Genomic DNA, 18972 nt, shown 5'->3' with positions numbered 1-18972 from the left:
ATAAGTCAAAAACAGTGTCATTAAGTTTTAATTGACAAACAGGACGAAACAAGCACAATGATGACTAACATAGACTATGTAAAATACACTTCGATATCATCTCAAAATTGAAAAGTATAATTCAAATTCCTCAACAGTATAGAAACATTCTCTGATAAGGAGTTCCCTAAGTCTATACTTAAAAACCGCCGGGGATCCCGCGTATTTTATTTCGTTCGGAAGACAGTTAAAAAAACGGCAGCCTGCATTGATAGGAGATAGTTTGTAATAGGAGTGTTTGAGCTTGTTCAATTTGATATTTTTATTTCTGGTGTTGTAAGAATGTGAATCACTATTAATGGGAAATTAATGTTTGTTATTGAAAATATATGTTAATAGTTTCATTAAATAAATTGATGTAACCGTGAGGATCCGTTTAGTTTTGAAAACCTGTCTGCATGATTGGCGACTACTAATGTTAAAGATAAGCTTTACGATTCTTTTCTGAGCAACAAAAATTCTTGTTATGTCAGATGCCTGACCCCATACTATAATATTGTAGGAAATTGTGGAATACATAAATGCATAAGTAAACCTGTAATAATGAATCTGTGTTCAAAATATTTCTTAGTGTTGCCAAAATATAAAAGCTTTTGTTGATTTTTTTACATACTATTTGTATTTGATCCTCTCATGTTAGGTTACAATCTATGAGCGTTCCTAAGAATTTAGATAAAGTGGAGGTTTCAACAATATTATTATTGACTTCGAATTAGAAGGTATTCCATGTTTTGTGTGAAACTCAATTATTACTGTCTTACTTTGATTCATTATTAGTGTATTCTGCATACAGTAATCCGCAAAATCTTTTAAAACTGAATCAGTTTTTTGCTGTAGTCTTTGGCGATCAGTGTCAGACACCACAATAGAGGTGTCATCAGCATACATGAAAACTCTACCGTCCTTTATGTTATGAGGCAAGTCATTGACATAGGTAAGGAAGATCAAGGGACCCATGACACTTCCCTGCGGTGTTCCAAGATCTAAATCGTATTCCTTTGATTTGGTTTCACCGATTCTCACGATGATCTTCAAGAAAGGACGTTATCCAGTCGTTCACTGGGCCACGTAGACCTAAGTTGTTGATTTTTTCGGAGACGAAATTACGATTAACCGTGTCGAATGCCCGCGTTAGGTCAAACGATATGACAACTACATACTCATTTTTGTCCATCAGATCATTAATGTGTTGGACAAGTTCTGTTATGGCTGTTTCGGTAGATAGGCCAGGGCGGAAACCATGCTGGCAATCAGTAAGTATTTTATGCTTTGTGAAGAAATCTGTAATTCTTTTGCAAATGATTTTTTCAATGATTTTGGAAAATATGCTCAGGAGAGCAATTGGGCGGTAGTTCTCTATGTTGTTCGTATCTCCTTTTTTGAATATGGGAATGATGGCAGCCGATTTCAGAACACTAGGAAAAGTGCCTGAATTCACTGATAGGTTTATAATGTCAGCAAGGTATTGTGATATAATACAAGCACACTTTTTTATTATATCAACCGGGATTTCATCTAATCCAGTGGATTTTTTATTAGGTAAGTTAGCGATAACTTCTTCAACTTCCTCTTTAGTGGCCGATATGAATACAAGAGAATTACTTATGCTGTTGGAGGTTGTGCACGACTTCGATATATTATTTCCGAAATGTTCAGTGGATAGGTAGTTGCCAAATAGATCTGCGTGGTTAAATGACCTTCATAAGAGATTTCTAATTGTTTCTGTTTTTTGGATTACCTTGTAAAATTATTTGTGATAGTCCAGATTGCTTTGGATTTATTGATGGATTTTTTTATTTTGTTGTCGTAGAATTCGCGTTTTTTTTTTATTTTTTATCCACTTCTTTTTTAATTTTTATATAGTGAGTTTTAATTTCAATATCATCAGTTCTTTTCCTTAACCAGTCTAAGTGTTTTAGATTTTCTAAGTCTTTTTTCAATTTGTCTGATAAGATTATTTTATCCGAAAAGTTTCGATTTTTAGCTACCTTCCTTTTTTTGAGAAGGCTAAATCAAAGCACCATAAAAAAATTCCTAAGAAGAGTTCGAAGGTCTCATCTACATTGCTCATGTTAGTGGATGGCATATTGCGCATTGTCTTCTCAAGGTGAACACAGAATTCATTTACAGAGGCGTCATCGAAGCTACGGTAGGTATAGTACAGGTTTTCTATTTCAATTTTATTCTCAATATCAATATGAAGAGTAATATATCAGTTATTTGAGCGTGATGGTCAGATAGACTAGACTAGTAACAACAACATCAATACATGAAAAACTAGTTTTGTTATTAATAGTAAACATTCTAGTGTAATTATTAATCATAGATGACATTCCGAAAGAGCTGAAAATATCAGTTGGGATTCTCGATTCAATTTTTCTTCCTTTCATATCGATGTTAAGATCTCTACAGAGCATCAAATAGGTGAAAGAGCTGAATGCCTTCGTTAGTAGCTGGGATAGCTGATCATAAAAAATTTGTAGATCACCGCCTGGTGGCCTATATATATTCACCACGCAACATTTTTTATTGATTGATATTGCATCAGAGCATTCGATTATATTTTCAATGGAATAATTATTTAAAAATCCTACTGATTCAGAATACGAGACTAGATCATTTCTTACAAATATGATAGAGCCTCCATGTATGTGATGCCGCCTATGAAAGCTACTTACAACGGTATAATTGTTAATATGGATGTTTTCGATTTGTTCATTTTTTGTCAACCAGTGTTCACAAAAACATAAACATGTTGGGTCATACTGGTATAGTAGTGGTTCAATAAGGTTCAATTTATTCGATAAACACTGGATATTGAGGCTTAGGATACGTACGTTCCTCTTGTAGTTTGAGTTACTACAGTGAGTCATCGAGTCAGTCGGTGGAGGTGTCGTGTCGGGAATTTGCATTTCGGAAGGTAAGCTACAGATGATGAATTTGGGATAATTTGGGTTATAAAAAATTCTGAGAATCAGTTTCTTCCGGTAGAGAAGTGCATGGATCTCTCTCTAACTCAAGAGACTGCTCATCGATACAGCCGGTTCAAACGGATCAAATTGTCTTCATTAGATAACCCAAGCTGATCTGTAGATCTTCTAAACTCATTGATGAAAATAGGCCAATCACTCAAATCGCCAGAAAGTTTCGTGAGATTCTTCAATTTTTGTTGTAAAAGAACTTTATTTGTGGCATTCGCAATTTGTGTGACAATATCTAAAAGCACCTGTTTATTCTCTCCACCCCCCACAGAACTTGGAACATTGGCATTACGAGAAGATAAAATATTGAACGATTCTGAATGATTGTGATCCTTGTGAATACACTGTCTTGACTCTGTTTCCTAATTATCGATAACATTTGGATTTGCATAAAAATGTTCGGAACAATTTGGAAATTCCTTTTTTTCGTTCACCGAACTATTTGTTTCACTTTTATCGGCAATTTCTCTTCGTATTTCAGCTTCTTTTCGTAAAAACTAACATTCTAACTCTAAGGCTTTTAGCTTTTCCTTAGAATCCTCTTCAGTAAATTCCCTCTCTCTTATCAGTTCCATTTCCATATGTAGTCGATTTATACTTGAATTGTGAGAAGGAACGGAATTTTCTTTAAAAATTTTCACAGAACAAATACTGTTAATCCCTGGTGGAGCAGAAAATGAGTTCTTGCGAAGTTCACTTGTAGAAAATTTCCACTGGTGAGAATCTTTACTAGATGTGACTTTTCTTGCAGAATTTGTGTAGCTACTTGGACCTGGTTGAATTTTACCCGTAACCACACTTGAATCAAATACCTACTACATTTGACATATCTATAAATCTCGAAGATGGGCCTCTACTCCGTCGGACATTTTTGACGTGTGATGATTCATCTGCTTCATTGTATTGTTCCATAGCGGTTCAATAATTACTCGAAGGACCAATGTAAAATACTTCGGTAAATTAAAATAGGTCTAATTGTAACAAGCAACCTATGATATTTATAAAACAAATTATACATTGTGATGAACAATTAACTGATATAAGAAAATACAAATAAAATAATTAACAAGATATAAGGAACACTTAGCACACCTAAAATATGGGAGACCAGAAAAATCAGCAGTCGCCCATCATATTTTGCAACAAAACCATTCCGTAGACTCAGACTTATTGAGATTAGTTAGACAAGTTAACAAATATTTTTCTACAACTACCTCAATATTGATACCTATTAAATGACAAGGCTTGACCAGTAGAATAGTAGTACACTTTCAAGATGGCCGCAGCTACAAAATGGCGGATTACATATTTTTTCATAACTATCTCAATATCTAAAGGATGCAGGCTTCCACGGTTGGCATCAATGTTTTGGTTGGTTTCCGGGTTTTGCCGTGGTCTTTTGTTACAATCTCCAAACGTTTCAACTGCAACAGTCATCTTCAGTGACGTGGTCGAAGTACTCTTCTTGAAGTATCAACTTATTTTTTTAAACACGACATAATGGTTGGTTGTAAAATTTCGAGCCAGGGTTTTGATGTAAATATTACTCAAAATAGTTTCGTTATTTGCAAAAGTAAAGTAATTGAGGTCTGTAATTAAATTTCGGTAACCGAGATCAATCCCAATGTTATTCCGCTAAAACAGAACAGAAACGGTGATTTTTTCGATTTTTGTATCGGTTCTTTCAAATATAATTTCATCATATTGGACAATGGAAGTCTGAACTAATGAAATTCATGACTACTACAAATAGTCCGAAAAATATCAGTTCATCTGTTGAAAATATTGCATTCTTTCTTGAAAGCTAGGAAGAACCGAATAATTTGATTTTTGATATTCGATTCCGCCTATCACTAATCTAAATCGTTTCTAACAGCAGTTTGGCTGTTTATTCCAAATATGTTATTTCGCACATAAGAATTTTTGTTTTCTCATATCTCAGAGATTCTAGGCGACAATTTATGTAAAAAATTTCTATATCCATGTTTTATTGGCGTTTACTTCATTAAATTTCACTATTCCTAATGAAATAGTTGAAATTTGGCGTATCATTACTCAATTTCAGCCTGAATATATATATATATATATATATATATATATATATATATATATATATATATATATATCAGAAATTTTAGAATCATAGTCTTATGATGTGTTATGTTACTGCGTAATCATGTGTATTTAAAAAAAATATGGTGTACATAATAAAAAATTTTTTCAGAGACACGTCACAAAATAGATTTTTGTGAAAATAGTTGTTGAATGGCAGAACACTCATTTGTTAATTAATTTCCACATTTTTCATTCTATGGTGTAGATTCTTTCGCGGTAATGGTTTTTAAATATTTGAACAATTTAAACACACTCTTTAATAAATATTTTATTTCCTATAAAGAAAGGCAACAGAAAATAAAAGAAATTAAAATTTTACTAATAGTACCATTTTTGATGCATCTGCAAGCATGAAAAATGTATGTAATTATACTACATATCACATTTTGGAACATCAATAATATCATTTAAAATTCTAAATTCATTTAAAACAACACATCATGCTTACGTCGCAATATATAATATACGAATGTAAAACAATAGTAACACTGTAAACTTTCAAACTACAGATTGTACAAATTTACATACCGGACTGCCTAAATTATAATATTTCATTTGAAATACTGAAAATAACAATTTATCTCCCAACTTCCTTATTATATATACATTTAAAATTCAGTATTTCAAATTTCTTATTTGACAAAGTCTACAATGGAATGAGTTTGTCGACATGTAAACATCAATTATCAATCAGCTTGGTTTGATACAAAAGATAGAGAAAGTAGATAATTATAATTTGGCTACCTAAATAAAACAGGTGATAATAAAGCCCTACAATCCCACAGAAAAATGTGATAGTTCCCGCCTTTCTCCTTCATGGCTGATCGTTTCTCCTGAAAGTCTTCATTGGGTTAACGCTGAAACAGTCTTCATTGGGTTAACGCTGAATCAGCTTTCGCAAGAAAGAAGAGACAAATTCAGAAGTACAAGAATGTATCTTTATTACAAGGACTGCCAATGTTGATTACAAAATTATACAAAACGGATCAGGAATTTCCCTTCTGAAAATTACAATAGTAGTTGACTCTTCATCTCGCAAAAATTAAAATTTTTCACATTCAGAACAAAAATATTTTCCGAGAAGTATTCGTGACACTTCACCCAATAAAATAAAATTCCACAATTGAAATACCGTCAGACTCTCCCTGAACCATACACAAATTATGTTCATGGCATCAACTTCGACAATCAAGTTCTTCTCTTTGCTTTGATCTGTGTCCGGGGCCTCCCCGTGGTCGATGACCCGCTCCCGATACTGAAAGTACCTGGCACGGCGGGTTGTGTCGCCCCAAAAGCTGTTGTAGCAGAACCACCAAAAGTAGGAGTGACGGTACCACCAAAAGTAGGAGCAACGGTACTACCAAAAGTAGGAGCAACGGTACTACCGAAAGCTGGAGAAGTAGTACTACCGAAGGCTGGGATAGTAGTATTACCAAAGGAAGGTGCAGAAACACTACCAAAAGAGGGCGTAGTGGTGCTACCAAAAGAGGGCGTAGTGGTGCTACCAAAAGAGGGCGTAGTGGTGCTCCCAAAAGAAGGCGTCGTAGTACCACCAAAGGAGGGTGTGGCGTTACTACCGAAAGATGGGGTAACGCTACTACCAAAAGCAGGTGTAGTGGTATTACCGAATGAAGGTGTAGCAGAACTTCCGAAGGCTGGGACGGCAGTGCCACCAAACGGGGTTCCAGTAGCACTCCCGAAAGAAGGCGTCGTGGAACTGGTCGAGGAATTAAAGTTGAACTTCGGTTTGTCGCTTGAAGCAGCTCCTCCAAATGAGAACACCCCACCGGGTTTCGGAGTGGTGGAAGAGGACCCGAAGCTGAATGGCTGAGGATTTGCGGCATTATTGGTAGTACCGAACCCACCCGCGACCTGATTTTGCGCGAAAGCGTTGGTACTGCCGCCGAACAAGTTCTGGGAAGGACCGGGGCTAGAAACGCCCCCAAACAAGTTCGTTTCCGCATTCTGAGGTTTCCCGAACGCCGAACCGGTGTTACCAAAACTGGGTGCCGAAGCTCCAAACCCTGCAGAGGAAGTATTTGTACCTCCAAAAGTTGGCGCCGTTGCCGTTCCGAAGCCCCCGGCTTGCGTCGTAGATGCGCTTCCAAAGGATGGAGTAGTACTCGTTCCGAAGGGGCTAGCTTGCGTCGTAGACGCGGTTCCAAAAGATGGAGTAGTACTTGTTCCGAAGGTGCCAGCAATCGTTGTAGACGCGGTTCCAAAAGATGCAGTGGTACTCGTTACGAAAGCTCCAACTTGCGTACCTCTGTTCTCCCCAAAATTCGTACCACTCCCGAAGGAGTTCGCATTACCAAAAGAGGGAGCTACAGCGGTAGTGGTGGTAACGGCACCGAATCCTCCCGTTGTACTTGTAACGGCTCCGAATCCTACGGTATTGTTCGTCGGTCCGAAGGCAGGCGCATTGATGGAGGCAGAACCGAAGATGTTGGTTTGTGCAGTACCAGTTTGAAACGCAGTATCGAAACTTCCGCTGGTCGTTGTTGCTACTCCGAAACCTACGGTGGTACTTGTCGGAGCTCCGAAACCTCCGCTGGCGGAGGTCGTAGAACCAAAAACGTTGCTCGAATTCGTCGAAGTTTTAGGTCCGAACGAAAACGTAGGGGCGGCGGTACTTCCGAAGGCCGGTACCTCGACCGTTGTGGTACTACCAAACGATGAATTGGCGAAAGCATTAGAGGCAGTTGCCGTGAATATCTTCGAAGCGGTCGTTCCGGTGACGCTCTTTGATCCGCCGAAGCTAAACGGTGCGGTAGTACTGGACGCGGTACTGACGCCGAATGAGGTGGTACTGGGGGTCCCGAACGGAGCTTGAGTTGTTTTCGTACCTGAAATATTGTTCGCAAAGGGTGAGGCGGTACTTATTGAAGTGCTGCCGAAAGTAGGAGGGGCGGATGTAGTACCGCCGAAAGTAGGAGGGGTGGATGTTGTACCACCAAAGGCGGATGTGGTACCACCAAAAGCGAGGGGGGCAGAGGTGGTTTTTGATAAGTTGAGATTGGTAGATTGTGAGAGCGAGAAACTGGGTACCGTTGTGGATGAAGTTGACGTTGTAGTAACAGTATTGGTGGTTGTTTTTGGTGAATTGAAAGCAAAAGAAGTTCCAGAGGTGTTCGTTACTGGGATTGTACCTGTGAATGAGAAAGTGGGAACTTTGGAAGGGACCGTCGCAGGTGTGGAAAGAGGCGACCCAAAAAGCGAAGTTTTATTCGTTGCGTCATCGTTGGGTTTGGAGGCGCCAAAGTTGAAAGAAGGTGCAGCAGATAATGTGGGCGTCGGAGCGCTGATCATAGAAGAAGTTATGCCGGGCTGCGCAGAAGCGTTGGTAGTCGTAGGGATGGTGGGTTTCGGTATGTCAGAGAAACTAGTACCTGTAACGGCCGAAGAAGCCGGGGTTGTGGTGGTTGCGTTACCGAAAAGAGGTGTCTCGGCTGCTTTAGGTTTTTGAGAAGAGGGAAACGAGAAAGAGGCGGTGGTTACAGCCTGGAGGGCACTGGTGGAGGTAAGGGCCGTCGAGACTGGTTTACTCAAGTCGAATTTGAAACCGCCAACTTTTGGAGGACTCGTGGAGACAGTCGGGGGGCTAGGCATCGTAGAAGCGTTACTACTAAAGGTGAAAGTAGAAGGAGCCACACTCGTAGTCACGGAGACAGAAGATTCCTTAGAACTTAAGGTGGTGCTGCTGGTATTGGTGTGTGTGATAGACCCGAAAGAGAAGCTGGGAACAGATGTACACGGTGGAGCCGAACTGACGGGTGAAGAAGGTGGGGCCGGCGTTTCCGATTTGGTGGCAGCCATGTTTATAGAAGTCGAGGAGGCGGTACTAGCGCTAGTCAGACTCGAGACAGTACCAGTTGACTGGTGGGTGCTCTCCGGGACGCTGAAATGAACGTGCCTGTCGGACTTATTGGGCGATTTGTTCGCCGAGGACAGAATCGACACCAACAGTTTCTCTGTCGATTTTTTCTCAACGACGGGCTCGGCCAGTTTCATTACTAGTGAAGCCTTCTTGTCAACGAGATTACCAAGAAGAGTCGACATTCTACTCGTCCGAACCAATTCCAGTGCCTCTTCCTCGAATGGTTTGACTGCGATCTCCGCTTCAGTTTCGTCTCTGTTCGAACCTCTGTCCTCGGTCGATTTTTCTGGTGTTGGTTCAGTGGCCGTTTGCGTTTCAGCGTTAATCAGTTTCGATTGGTTCGGCCTTTTTGGCTCCTCGGTGGCGGTGCTGATGCTGACAGATCTTTTTTTCGGCGTAGCCGGCTCTGACTTTTTGAACGGAAAGTTTGAAGACGAGCAAGAGGCCGCGTATTCGTCGTACATGCACGCCTTTTTAGAGGATTGTACAACAGAACTGGAACAAGATTCCGATGGAGGAGATTCTTCCCTCTGCCTCTTGTTGTTCTCTTCCAACATTTCGGAGTCGTCCGTCCTCGGGCGTTTGAAGGTATCTTCGTTCTGCTCGAGTTCTTCGCTAGCGTGCATTCGTTTCCTGGATATTTCTTTGAGAGCGTCAAGGATGCTCCTCGCCGCGGTCGTTTCCGGTTTCGGTGAGCGGGAGAATCCGGAGCCACCACCGAATGGCTTGGCAGTGCCGTCCAGTACTTTCTTGGCATATTCTTGGGTCCGTTGTCTGGCATAATCTGAAAACAAGTACAAAATACTGTACGAGAGCAACAAGATAATGTATTTATACACAATGATGTGGAATGTACTGTTGTTTAAGTTATATTTAAAAGATATTCATTACATCTTAGAGTGTGACTTCTTAATTCTCTTTGCAGATGACACTTTGCTGACAGCCAGTAATCTCAGTTTATCGACTTCCATCAATAAACTCAATCTGAATACCAATTGAATATAACAACTCAGTATGAGTTTTCAAAATGATACTATCAAAATAACCAATATATTTCCAAAACAAAAATTTCAAAGAAAAATGTAATCAACGACAGTTACTTTGAACATAATGTTTCACAATAAAACCGCCCTCAAACTCGACAAAAAAACTGATGTAATCATTAATTTATTGACCTGCTAGTTGGATCTATCCTAGAGTTAATTATCTGATTGGAGCATAGGTAGCAATGTTATAACAGAGGCAAAGGTAGATACACGAGAAAAAAATATTTATTATCAACCATTCATTACATAAACGAAAATTGTTGGTATGGACGTATCAGACATTTTCTAAATATATCAGAGGGTATGACAATGTTATAAGCTTGATTTGAAGCTTTATATCTTCTATTATCTGCGAGCGCTTTCGAGAGCTGGTCGTACTGTCATCTTCTAGGCACGCCTCGAACTGAACTTGTCATCCTGTCGTCTGCCTCTTTATACGGTCCGAACGTCTCAACTCAGGTATTTCAGGTACTTTAGGTGAATTTGCCTGTATTTGTATTGCATCAGGTACTATTATTTGTGTTAGATCTTCTCTAGGAATGTGTATTCCTAGAGAAGATCTAACACAAAGAATAGTACCTGATGCAGTACAAATACAGGCAAATTTACCTAAAGTACTTGAAATACCTGAGTTGAGACGTTCGGACAGTACGACCAGCTGTCGAAAGCGCTCGCAGATAATTATTAGCTTCAAATCCTATTTGTGAAATTTAATATTGAATATATATATATATATATATACATATATATATATATATATATATATATATATATATATATATATGTTTATTTCATATATAATTCAATGCAACACCGGATTAGAAAAATTTCAACTTGAAGTGTTTGAGGGGAATTATACAAGGCTTCCTTACATAATTTAGATATAATTCAAAACACTTATATACGCCTATGAATGCTTATTATGGACAATGAGTAAACCAATAAATATAATCTATCACACTCAGAATACATGAATGATGGCAAGCGCTACACATATAAAAAATATCAATAGCCACAAAAAACTTGAGAAAAAATAAAACTATTCATTAAAAACCATTATAATTAACTGAAAAATATCTTTGAGAATGACTGAATCAGAAACCTCCTTCAGTGTATACTCTACCTTGATCCTCTACATCAATATTTATATCTAAGCATTCATATCAATTTCTACATATAGTGTTGAAACTTTTTGGTTTAATAAACCTGGTTACAACAGTTTTGAATGCAACTTTTATTCAACTTGACTTACAGTAAATTCTCGAAATTGAATTGTCTTAAAACAAGTGACTGATCTGTCAAAATAAAATATTAAACTTATATACAATGTCTTCAACATTCTCCAACCCGTGAAGAAGTCAAGTTTGAAGGTGATTGACAATGTTTCGTGATGAATTTCACTAGTTCGGACTTCCATTGTCTACTATATAAAATGATTTGAAATCCCTGAAACAAGTAAAAAAGAATAGTTGAAAATAACAATTATATTAAGCAACAATAAACCTGAAATGAAATGATAGTGAAATAACCTACAAGTAAAAAATATAATGATTGAATAAATAAAAATTAAAGGAATGAAAAAAAAAAAAAAAAATAAAAAAGTGTAGAGATTCCAATTCACGTTAGTTCACGACGTTTCGATTGTTGGTATCTACAATCGTCTTCGGGTGATGACAGTCATTGTCATTGTAGATACGTCGTAGACGTAGAAACGTCGTGAACTAACGTGACTTGGAATCTCTACACTTTTTTATTTTTTTTATTATTATTATTATTATTATTTTTTTTCATTCCTTTAATTTTTATTTATTCAATCATTATATTTTTTACTTGTAGGTTATTTCACTATCATTTCATTTCAGGTTTATTGTTGCTTAATATAATTGTTATTTTCAACTATTCTTTTTTAATTATTCTTTTTTACTTGTTTCAGGGATTTCAAATCATTTTATATAGTATTCAAGAAGTCAAGTCTTCATCACAGTAGGCAAAATACACAGGTTTGTTTGTTTGTTTTCACTGTAAATATCGACACCACCAGTTCTCAGCAACAGAAAATTATTGGGAGTGATCGCTTCTCGGTCATTTGGTTCTACTGAGATATGTGTTCTAGGTCTAGAATTCAGTGTATATTCAATTTCGGCCATCAAGGTTTGAAGAACTTCTTTTCTGGGGCAAGCTGTTTTCATAGTTACCCTGTGAGCCGTTTTTACGGAACGAACCATACGTTCCCCGGCCAGTAACTTCATCTGACTACTTCGTGAAATCTAACGTACTAGCAGCTTCTTTCCGCTCCAACAAAATTTCTTTCATTGTCTGTGATAAATTGTTTAGGTTGTCCACGGCGAGAAATGAATCGTCTGATAGCAAGAATTGTTGAACTCGTATCAACTGTTGCAGCCATCTCAATATGGATAGCCCTTATAGTGAAGCACGTTAAAAGTACTCCGTAGTTGTTTTCCTTTCGACGACCAATTGAAACAAATATTGGACCAAAAATCTATTCCAACATACGTGAACGGAAATACGAATGCTTCGACTCTTTCTACTGGTAACATTCCCATTTCAGGTGTAACTGGTTGGCATTTTCTGATTCGAGATTCCCTACAATCACCTGGTAGGTAATCGTTATTGTAGAATAAGAGACAAATACAAAATGAAGAGAATATTGAATTCAAACTTAACTAGGCAAAACACCTATGAAACCTAGGTGTACAGAAGTTCATTCAGAATGGCTTGTTTTCAACTCAAATAATTTTTAGCTTTAAAACTATGAGCTTCAGACCATAATGTATTCTACTTTTTTTTTCTGATTGATTTGGCCGTTACTTAATGAAGATCCATAGTAATTTCATAAACTACACCTCAAGAATTGATCTCAACAAACTTTATTTGAAAAATATATCACGACATGTTTAGTTAACACAGTAGCTTTATATATATATATATATATATATATATATATATATATATATATATATATATATATATGTATATATATATATATATGTATATATATATATATATATATGTATATATATATATATATATATATATATATATATATATATATATATATATATATATATATATATATATATATAATATTAATATTCCGGAGAGGTGCATTATGACATGCTCAGGGACTTTGTAGGTACGTGTGGCAGATACCCAACGGAAAAACAAACAACCCACCCAGCTAATGCCGCGCAGAGAGTTGAAGAAATATCATCAGGCACCTGTGCAACGTCTTCGACTTGGAATCTTCGGCACAATTATATATATATATATATATATATATATATACTCCTTTATTCTTTCTTAATTGACAATCCTAAAAATTGCATTGAAAGTTGTCATAGCACTATACCAATAAAAATATATAAAAATATATAAACATACATAATACATACGCCTACTTAAAAAATTCAACAGTTTAAAACGATTACATACATTCATTCATTAAGATAGTCAGCAACTGAATAGTAACATTTTTCCAACAGAAACTGTTTCAATAATTTAAAAAAAATATGTAAACTTTCCTTTCCTTTTATTTGAGGTGGAAGGTTATTGAATAATCTAGCGCCCATGCTATTTCGAGATTGATTACTCAGCTTTAAACGGACCGTCTGAATATGTATATCTTTTTCTTTTCTCATATGATAATTGTGCACGTTATCATTAAGTGTGAATTTATTTTTGTTTTGGAAAACATACATACATGCTTCATATATATAAACACATGGTGTTGTCAATATACATAAGTTTGGAAACAATTGTCTACATGAATGAGAACTAGACACCCCTGCCATGCAGCGAACAATTTTTTTTGTGCTATAAACACCTCAGCACACCTAGTTGACATACCCCACAATAAAATTCTATATCTAAGTTGGGAGTCTATATGAGCGGAATAAACAGTTATTAACTGTTTTCTCGTTAAAAGATTACGCATGTTCCTGACTAAGTAATTCACTGAGTTAAGCTTGGTAATAATATGTCCACATCATGCCTTCTAGTCAAGGTGCTCATCAATATAAAGCCCTAGAAATTTCATTGTTCCTTTATTAAAGCTTAATATTCACTTGTCATTCACTTCGATTTCTATTGTGTTACATACTTTCTGTTTATTATGAAATCTATATAACCTTGTCTTATCAACATTCAAATACAATTGTTTTCATTGAAATAGTAATTTTTTTCATTACATCAGTGCCGACCTTTTCTATTTCCGATGTTGTAGGAGCTGATATTGTCAGTGAAAAATCATCTGCATATGCAGTGTACTTGCCTAAGTTGATATTCTGATCTGATCTATTCTGTCACATACAATATAAATAGCACAGGCCCTAATACTAACCCCTGAGGAACACCTCTCTCAATAGTTCTCAGTTGTGAGTTGACCTTTTGAGTCTTGCTGCCATTGTTTTAGGTTATACTAACATACTGTGTACGATTTTCTATGAATGTTGATATCCAAATATTCGCTACCCCTCTAATACCAAATCTTTCCAGTTTTGCTAGTAACTTAGCGTGGTTCACACAATCGAACGCCCTGCTCAAGTCACAAAATACTGTAGCTGGACTTTCACCTCCTTCAATATGTTCTACCACGGTTCTATAAAAGGAAACTAAAGCCGTTATCGTCGACCTTGCTTCTCGGAAACCATCTTGGTTTTCGGTTATAATTTCAAATTTTTCAATTAATGTTATAAGACGGTCCAGAAAAGAGTATTCGAATACTTTTTGAAAACTGAAAGGTTCATTACTGGTCTGTAATTTTCCAAATTATTTCGATTATTTTTTTGTGGACTGGAATCACTTTCCCACATTTTAGTCCTTTTGGGAAAGCGCCATTAGAGAAAGACAAATTCACCATGAAAGTGAGAGGTGTTATTATCGATTTGATAACTTTTTTTAATAAAAAAGGAGGAACATTATCTGGGCCTGTCAAACATTTATTTTTTTAGTCTATTATTTAATATGCTGAGTAATTAATTTTCCTGAAATGGACTCAGAAAAATAGAATTGAGATTAAAATCTGCATTTTCTATTAGTTCTATGCTTTTTTTGTCTAATTGAGAAACCAGATTATTTGGAGCAGTAACAAAAAAGTTGTTGAAAAGTGTTGCCAACTCAGAGGGATTTTCAATCATTTCATCTCCCATTTTTATTTTTATGTTTTGAAAACCTCTAGATTTATTTGACAACTCCGCAATCACCCTCCAGCATGTTTTTGCAGGGTCATCTGATACAAAAATCCTGTTTTGATAATGTTTCTTTTTGTTTTTTTCTACTAAGGCTTTATGTTTCTTTTTTGAGATACTATACACATCCGAGAATAGTGGGTTATATTTTTGTAGTATGTAAAGATCACTGAGATCATTACTGGACAAACTAACTTCTTCAGTGATCCAATACTTTTTATTAATTTTTTTATTTTTCTTTTGTGGATATTTTTTATTGAAATGATACATGTGAATTAAATTGTGAATTAAAATGTCAACAGTGAATTAAATTCAAAACACTGTTGATAACGCTACTGTATTCTACTTTGTTGAAATCTGTTCATCCTGGAACATCTGATGATGCAAAACAATTGATCCATTAAAAAAATGGTTTCATGCTCTGGGGGTGAGATAGGGAAAGTTAGATCAAATGTGAATATGTCAAAATGTGTCCCCCTGTATACTATGGTTGACGTGTTTTTTCATTTTTCCTGCAAATCATTGTACCAAAAGTTATTCAGGGTGGCTCGTTTTAAATGGAATGCATTGTATGTACCATCTTTCAATATGATATGCACAATAACTAGCTTAGACCTACTAAACTGAGGTACGTTATTCATGGTGACCTAATAAACAAAAAAACTTCACTTCAAAGTTTTCCAGGCCGTCTGAGATGGTGGAAATGGGGTAAAAACTAAAAAAAATAAAGTATCATCAAATATTGAATGTGCACACTTACAAGATTCAGATATGCTATTCCTGATGACCGATTTGACAAAAAAAACATCACGTCAGAGTTTTCCAGGCTGTATGAGATGGTGGAAATGGGGAGAAAACTTCTCACGGACACCAAATGTTAACGTGCAGATATAACGGTGGCCTGTATACTTTCACAGGACAGAAAAATAGATAAGAAAAGTTTCAACACTGATAACACAATGCCATGACATGGTAGAAAATGAAAAGGGTCTAGTTGATAAAGTATATTAAATATATGTTTGCCAAATAAAGATTTCTTTTGCGACCTCGAGTAATTAATACAAATACAATAAATACTCCTATTACTCATTCTATTTGTATTTCTTGAGATTAGTTAACTATTTAATACTCTGTATAAGTTATTTGTGAAATATAGGTTGTTGTTAGAATTAGACAGATAGATAGTCACTGTTAAGCCATTAAATTCGAAATTGTTTTAATTCGTCTTTAATTTGCTCAAGTATTTTACAATTCCCTCCACTTCAGATACTCATTAGGTATATGCACAAAATGATCAAATAAATAAACTAAAGAACTTCATAATCTTAATTGGATCAAAGTGGGGTTCAAATAGTCTTCTTCAACCAGTTGTCGCCCCCCTAAGAACAGCAATTCTCAGAAGTCTTCATACGATTAGTGCAGTATTATCTTCTAAATTTCGATTCCTTGTATACATCAGAAGATATACAGTGAACACAATGAGCAACCCACATGATACACTCGCTTAGAACTTGTCTTACAATCATACACCACGTCCCAGAGTACGGAACAAACCTGCTTTCAAAATAACGGTTGCTTCGTGAGTGTAACTCAATATCCAACTGGCTATAAAATGAACCAATCCAGTTATATTAATTCATAGAACAAAGTGGAAAACAAAAAAGAAAACACAATTTTCTATTGTAATATTAGCTATAAAGAAAAGGAAAACTAAAGAAATATAGTTCAACTTTTTTCACAACACGAATACTTGATTTACTTGACCCATTTACAGATTTTACTCAATGACATAGTCTATATGGTAGGTGTAGGTGATAGTTTTTTAGTGATAAGAATTTTTAATTCCTTTCTACTACATTTCCAACCCCTCACATGAGTTGGAAAACTCTGATATGATGTTTTTTTTTTGTTGAATCGGTCATCAGGAATAACATCTGTCTTGTAGGTGTACACATTCAATTTTGGATATGATTCTTTAAAAGTTTCCACCCCATTTCCAACCCCTGAAACGGTCTGGAAAACTATGGTGTGAAGTTTTTTTTGTCAAATTGGCCATCAAGAATAACATATCTCAATCTTGTAGGTGTACACATTCAATTTCTGATGATATGATTTCCTTTAAAGTATTCATTACATGTCCACCCCCTCAAACGGCTTGGAAAATTCTGACTTGAAGTTTTTAGTTTTAGCGGTCATCAGGAATAACATACCTCAGTTTGGTAGGTGTACAAAGTTGATTTTTTAAGTTACAAATTTTTTGAACATTTCCAACCTTTGAGATGCCTTGAAAAACTAGGATTTTTCTTCACTAAGCCAGTCAATAAGCTTATAATATTGAAAAATGGTAGGTTTACAAAGTTGTTGAATTAAAACATATGTATTCAATTTTTTTTTCTCAGCGTACTTTGTATTATCTGTATTATGTATTATTCAAAACCCACAAGCAACCAGATTATACAACTACAAGTTTCAAATAAAGTCATAGACATTGAATGAAAATTTAAGCAACAGTTTAAAATGTATTTGGGTCATACCCAGCATAACATTGACTTACCTGGAGATGATATCCTAATGGTAACATGTTTTGGTTTATCCCGTAACTGGGGTAATTTCTTTTTGAAAAGATGAACGATTGGAAATAACCCAACTGTGCCATATTTAGCCTGATGAGTTGGGCGCCTTCGCAAGTCCTTCTCCTGTGCAGCTTCTTCTTCATACTGTACAATACGACCAGCAAGTCCGGGAGTTTTCGCATCTTCATATGTGCTCAAGCTAACATTGAAATTTGTTGAAGCTAATAGAGGTCCGGTACCGTTCTGGGACGTATTCGTTCGAGAAAAATCTCTTCTGTTGGTCCTGGGTGGAGTGGCAACTTCCGATAAAGAATACCTGACAACAAAAAATCGATTATTATTCATCAATATGTACCAAAATATGAAGATTACTTTTCACACTCGATTGAATAGTAAAAGAAAAGTTAGCTGATTTACCTGTGTGGGTTGAAAATTCGAGGTTTGGGAGGAGTAGCAAAAATACTTTCCCGCCTCAGAGGCGTCGATGTTATTTGCGGTCGCAAAAAGCTCTGGTCCGGAGATTTCGTAGTTTCTTCAAGGGAATTGTGATTATCCAATTTAGGCAGAGGCCCGACATCTGATATTCTTGTAGAATTAAACATTGTGGTACGGGTTTTTGAGGTTATAAAACGTTTCTCAGTAGACTATCGATGAATTTCAAAAAACCTTTGGACAGTACTTAGTATAATAACGTTGTGCAGGCACCCAAGTATGAAATAGTTACAATTGTATCAAATCAAAAACCAGGTAAAATAATTTAACGGCAATTTTACATGAACATCATTCAAAAGCAAACTCCAAGTTTCAAGATTGACTTTTGATTTGACCATTTTTCGTCTTTTTCTTTCTCATGGCCACATTGCTTCCTTCCTAGGAGCTTTCAACCACCACTCCTCCTGTTTCATACCTGCCACCATGGCATATAAGTATACTGTGACCATGGAACACAAGCTTCGTCCGGGGACTTAATCTTTCTGCGTTAAGCAACCCTGCGTCCGTTTGTTTTGGCCTTTCACTCCTTTCTGTGTCTCACAGACTATATGATCTGTGCTGTGTCTCCTTTTTTGCTTTATTCTTTTGTGTACTAAGGGGTTCATGACGAATAGCACAAAACATTCCATTCATGCAACAATG

General features: G+C 36.2%; 1 protein-coding gene across 1 annotated transcript; it reads right to left on the bottom strand.

The window, feature by feature from the left end:
* Positions 1-6051: 6051 nt before the first annotated feature.
* Positions 6052-18759, bottom strand: LOC111510001 (uncharacterized). The gene is made up of 3 exons (XM_023165861.2): positions 18256-18759; positions 17820-18154; positions 6052-9796 (listed from the first exon to the last, which is right to left on the bottom strand). The coding sequence occupies exons 1-3, from the start codon at positions 18438-18440 to the stop codon at positions 6324-6326; spliced, it is 3993 nt and encodes a 1330-aa protein (XP_023021629.2). The 5' UTR covers positions 18441-18759; the 3' UTR covers positions 6052-6323.
* Positions 18760-18972: the final 213 nt, after the last annotated feature.

This window comes from Leptinotarsa decemlineata, unplaced genomic scaffold (assembly GCF_025532065.1).
Source record: "Leptinotarsa decemlineata unplaced genomic scaffold, Ldec_3_MD MMD2_tig00000882_RagTag_RagTag, whole genome shotgun sequence".
Taxonomy (NCBI): Eukaryota; Metazoa; Arthropoda; class Insecta; order Coleoptera; family Chrysomelidae; genus Leptinotarsa; species Leptinotarsa decemlineata.
The sequence above is the reverse complement of the archived record's forward strand: the minus strand, read 5'-3'. Positions and strand labels throughout refer to the sequence as shown.

What these genes read in the sequence shown, in the direction of transcription:
- LOC111510001 (XM_023165861.2), bottom strand. Translation starts at nt 18,440, where the DNA reads ATGTTTAATTCTACAAGAATATCAGATGTCGGGCCTCTGCCTAAATTG. An exon ending in CGAATTTTCAACCCACACAG is followed by an intron (nt 18,155 to 18,255) that starts GTAAATCAGCTA and finishes TTTTGTTGTCAG; the next exon opens with GTATTCTTTATCGGAAGTTG. An exon ending in CATTAGGATATCATCTCCAG is followed by an intron (nt 9,797 to 17,819) that starts GTAAGTCAATGT and finishes ACTTGTTTTCAG; the next exon opens with ATTATGCCAGACAACGGACC.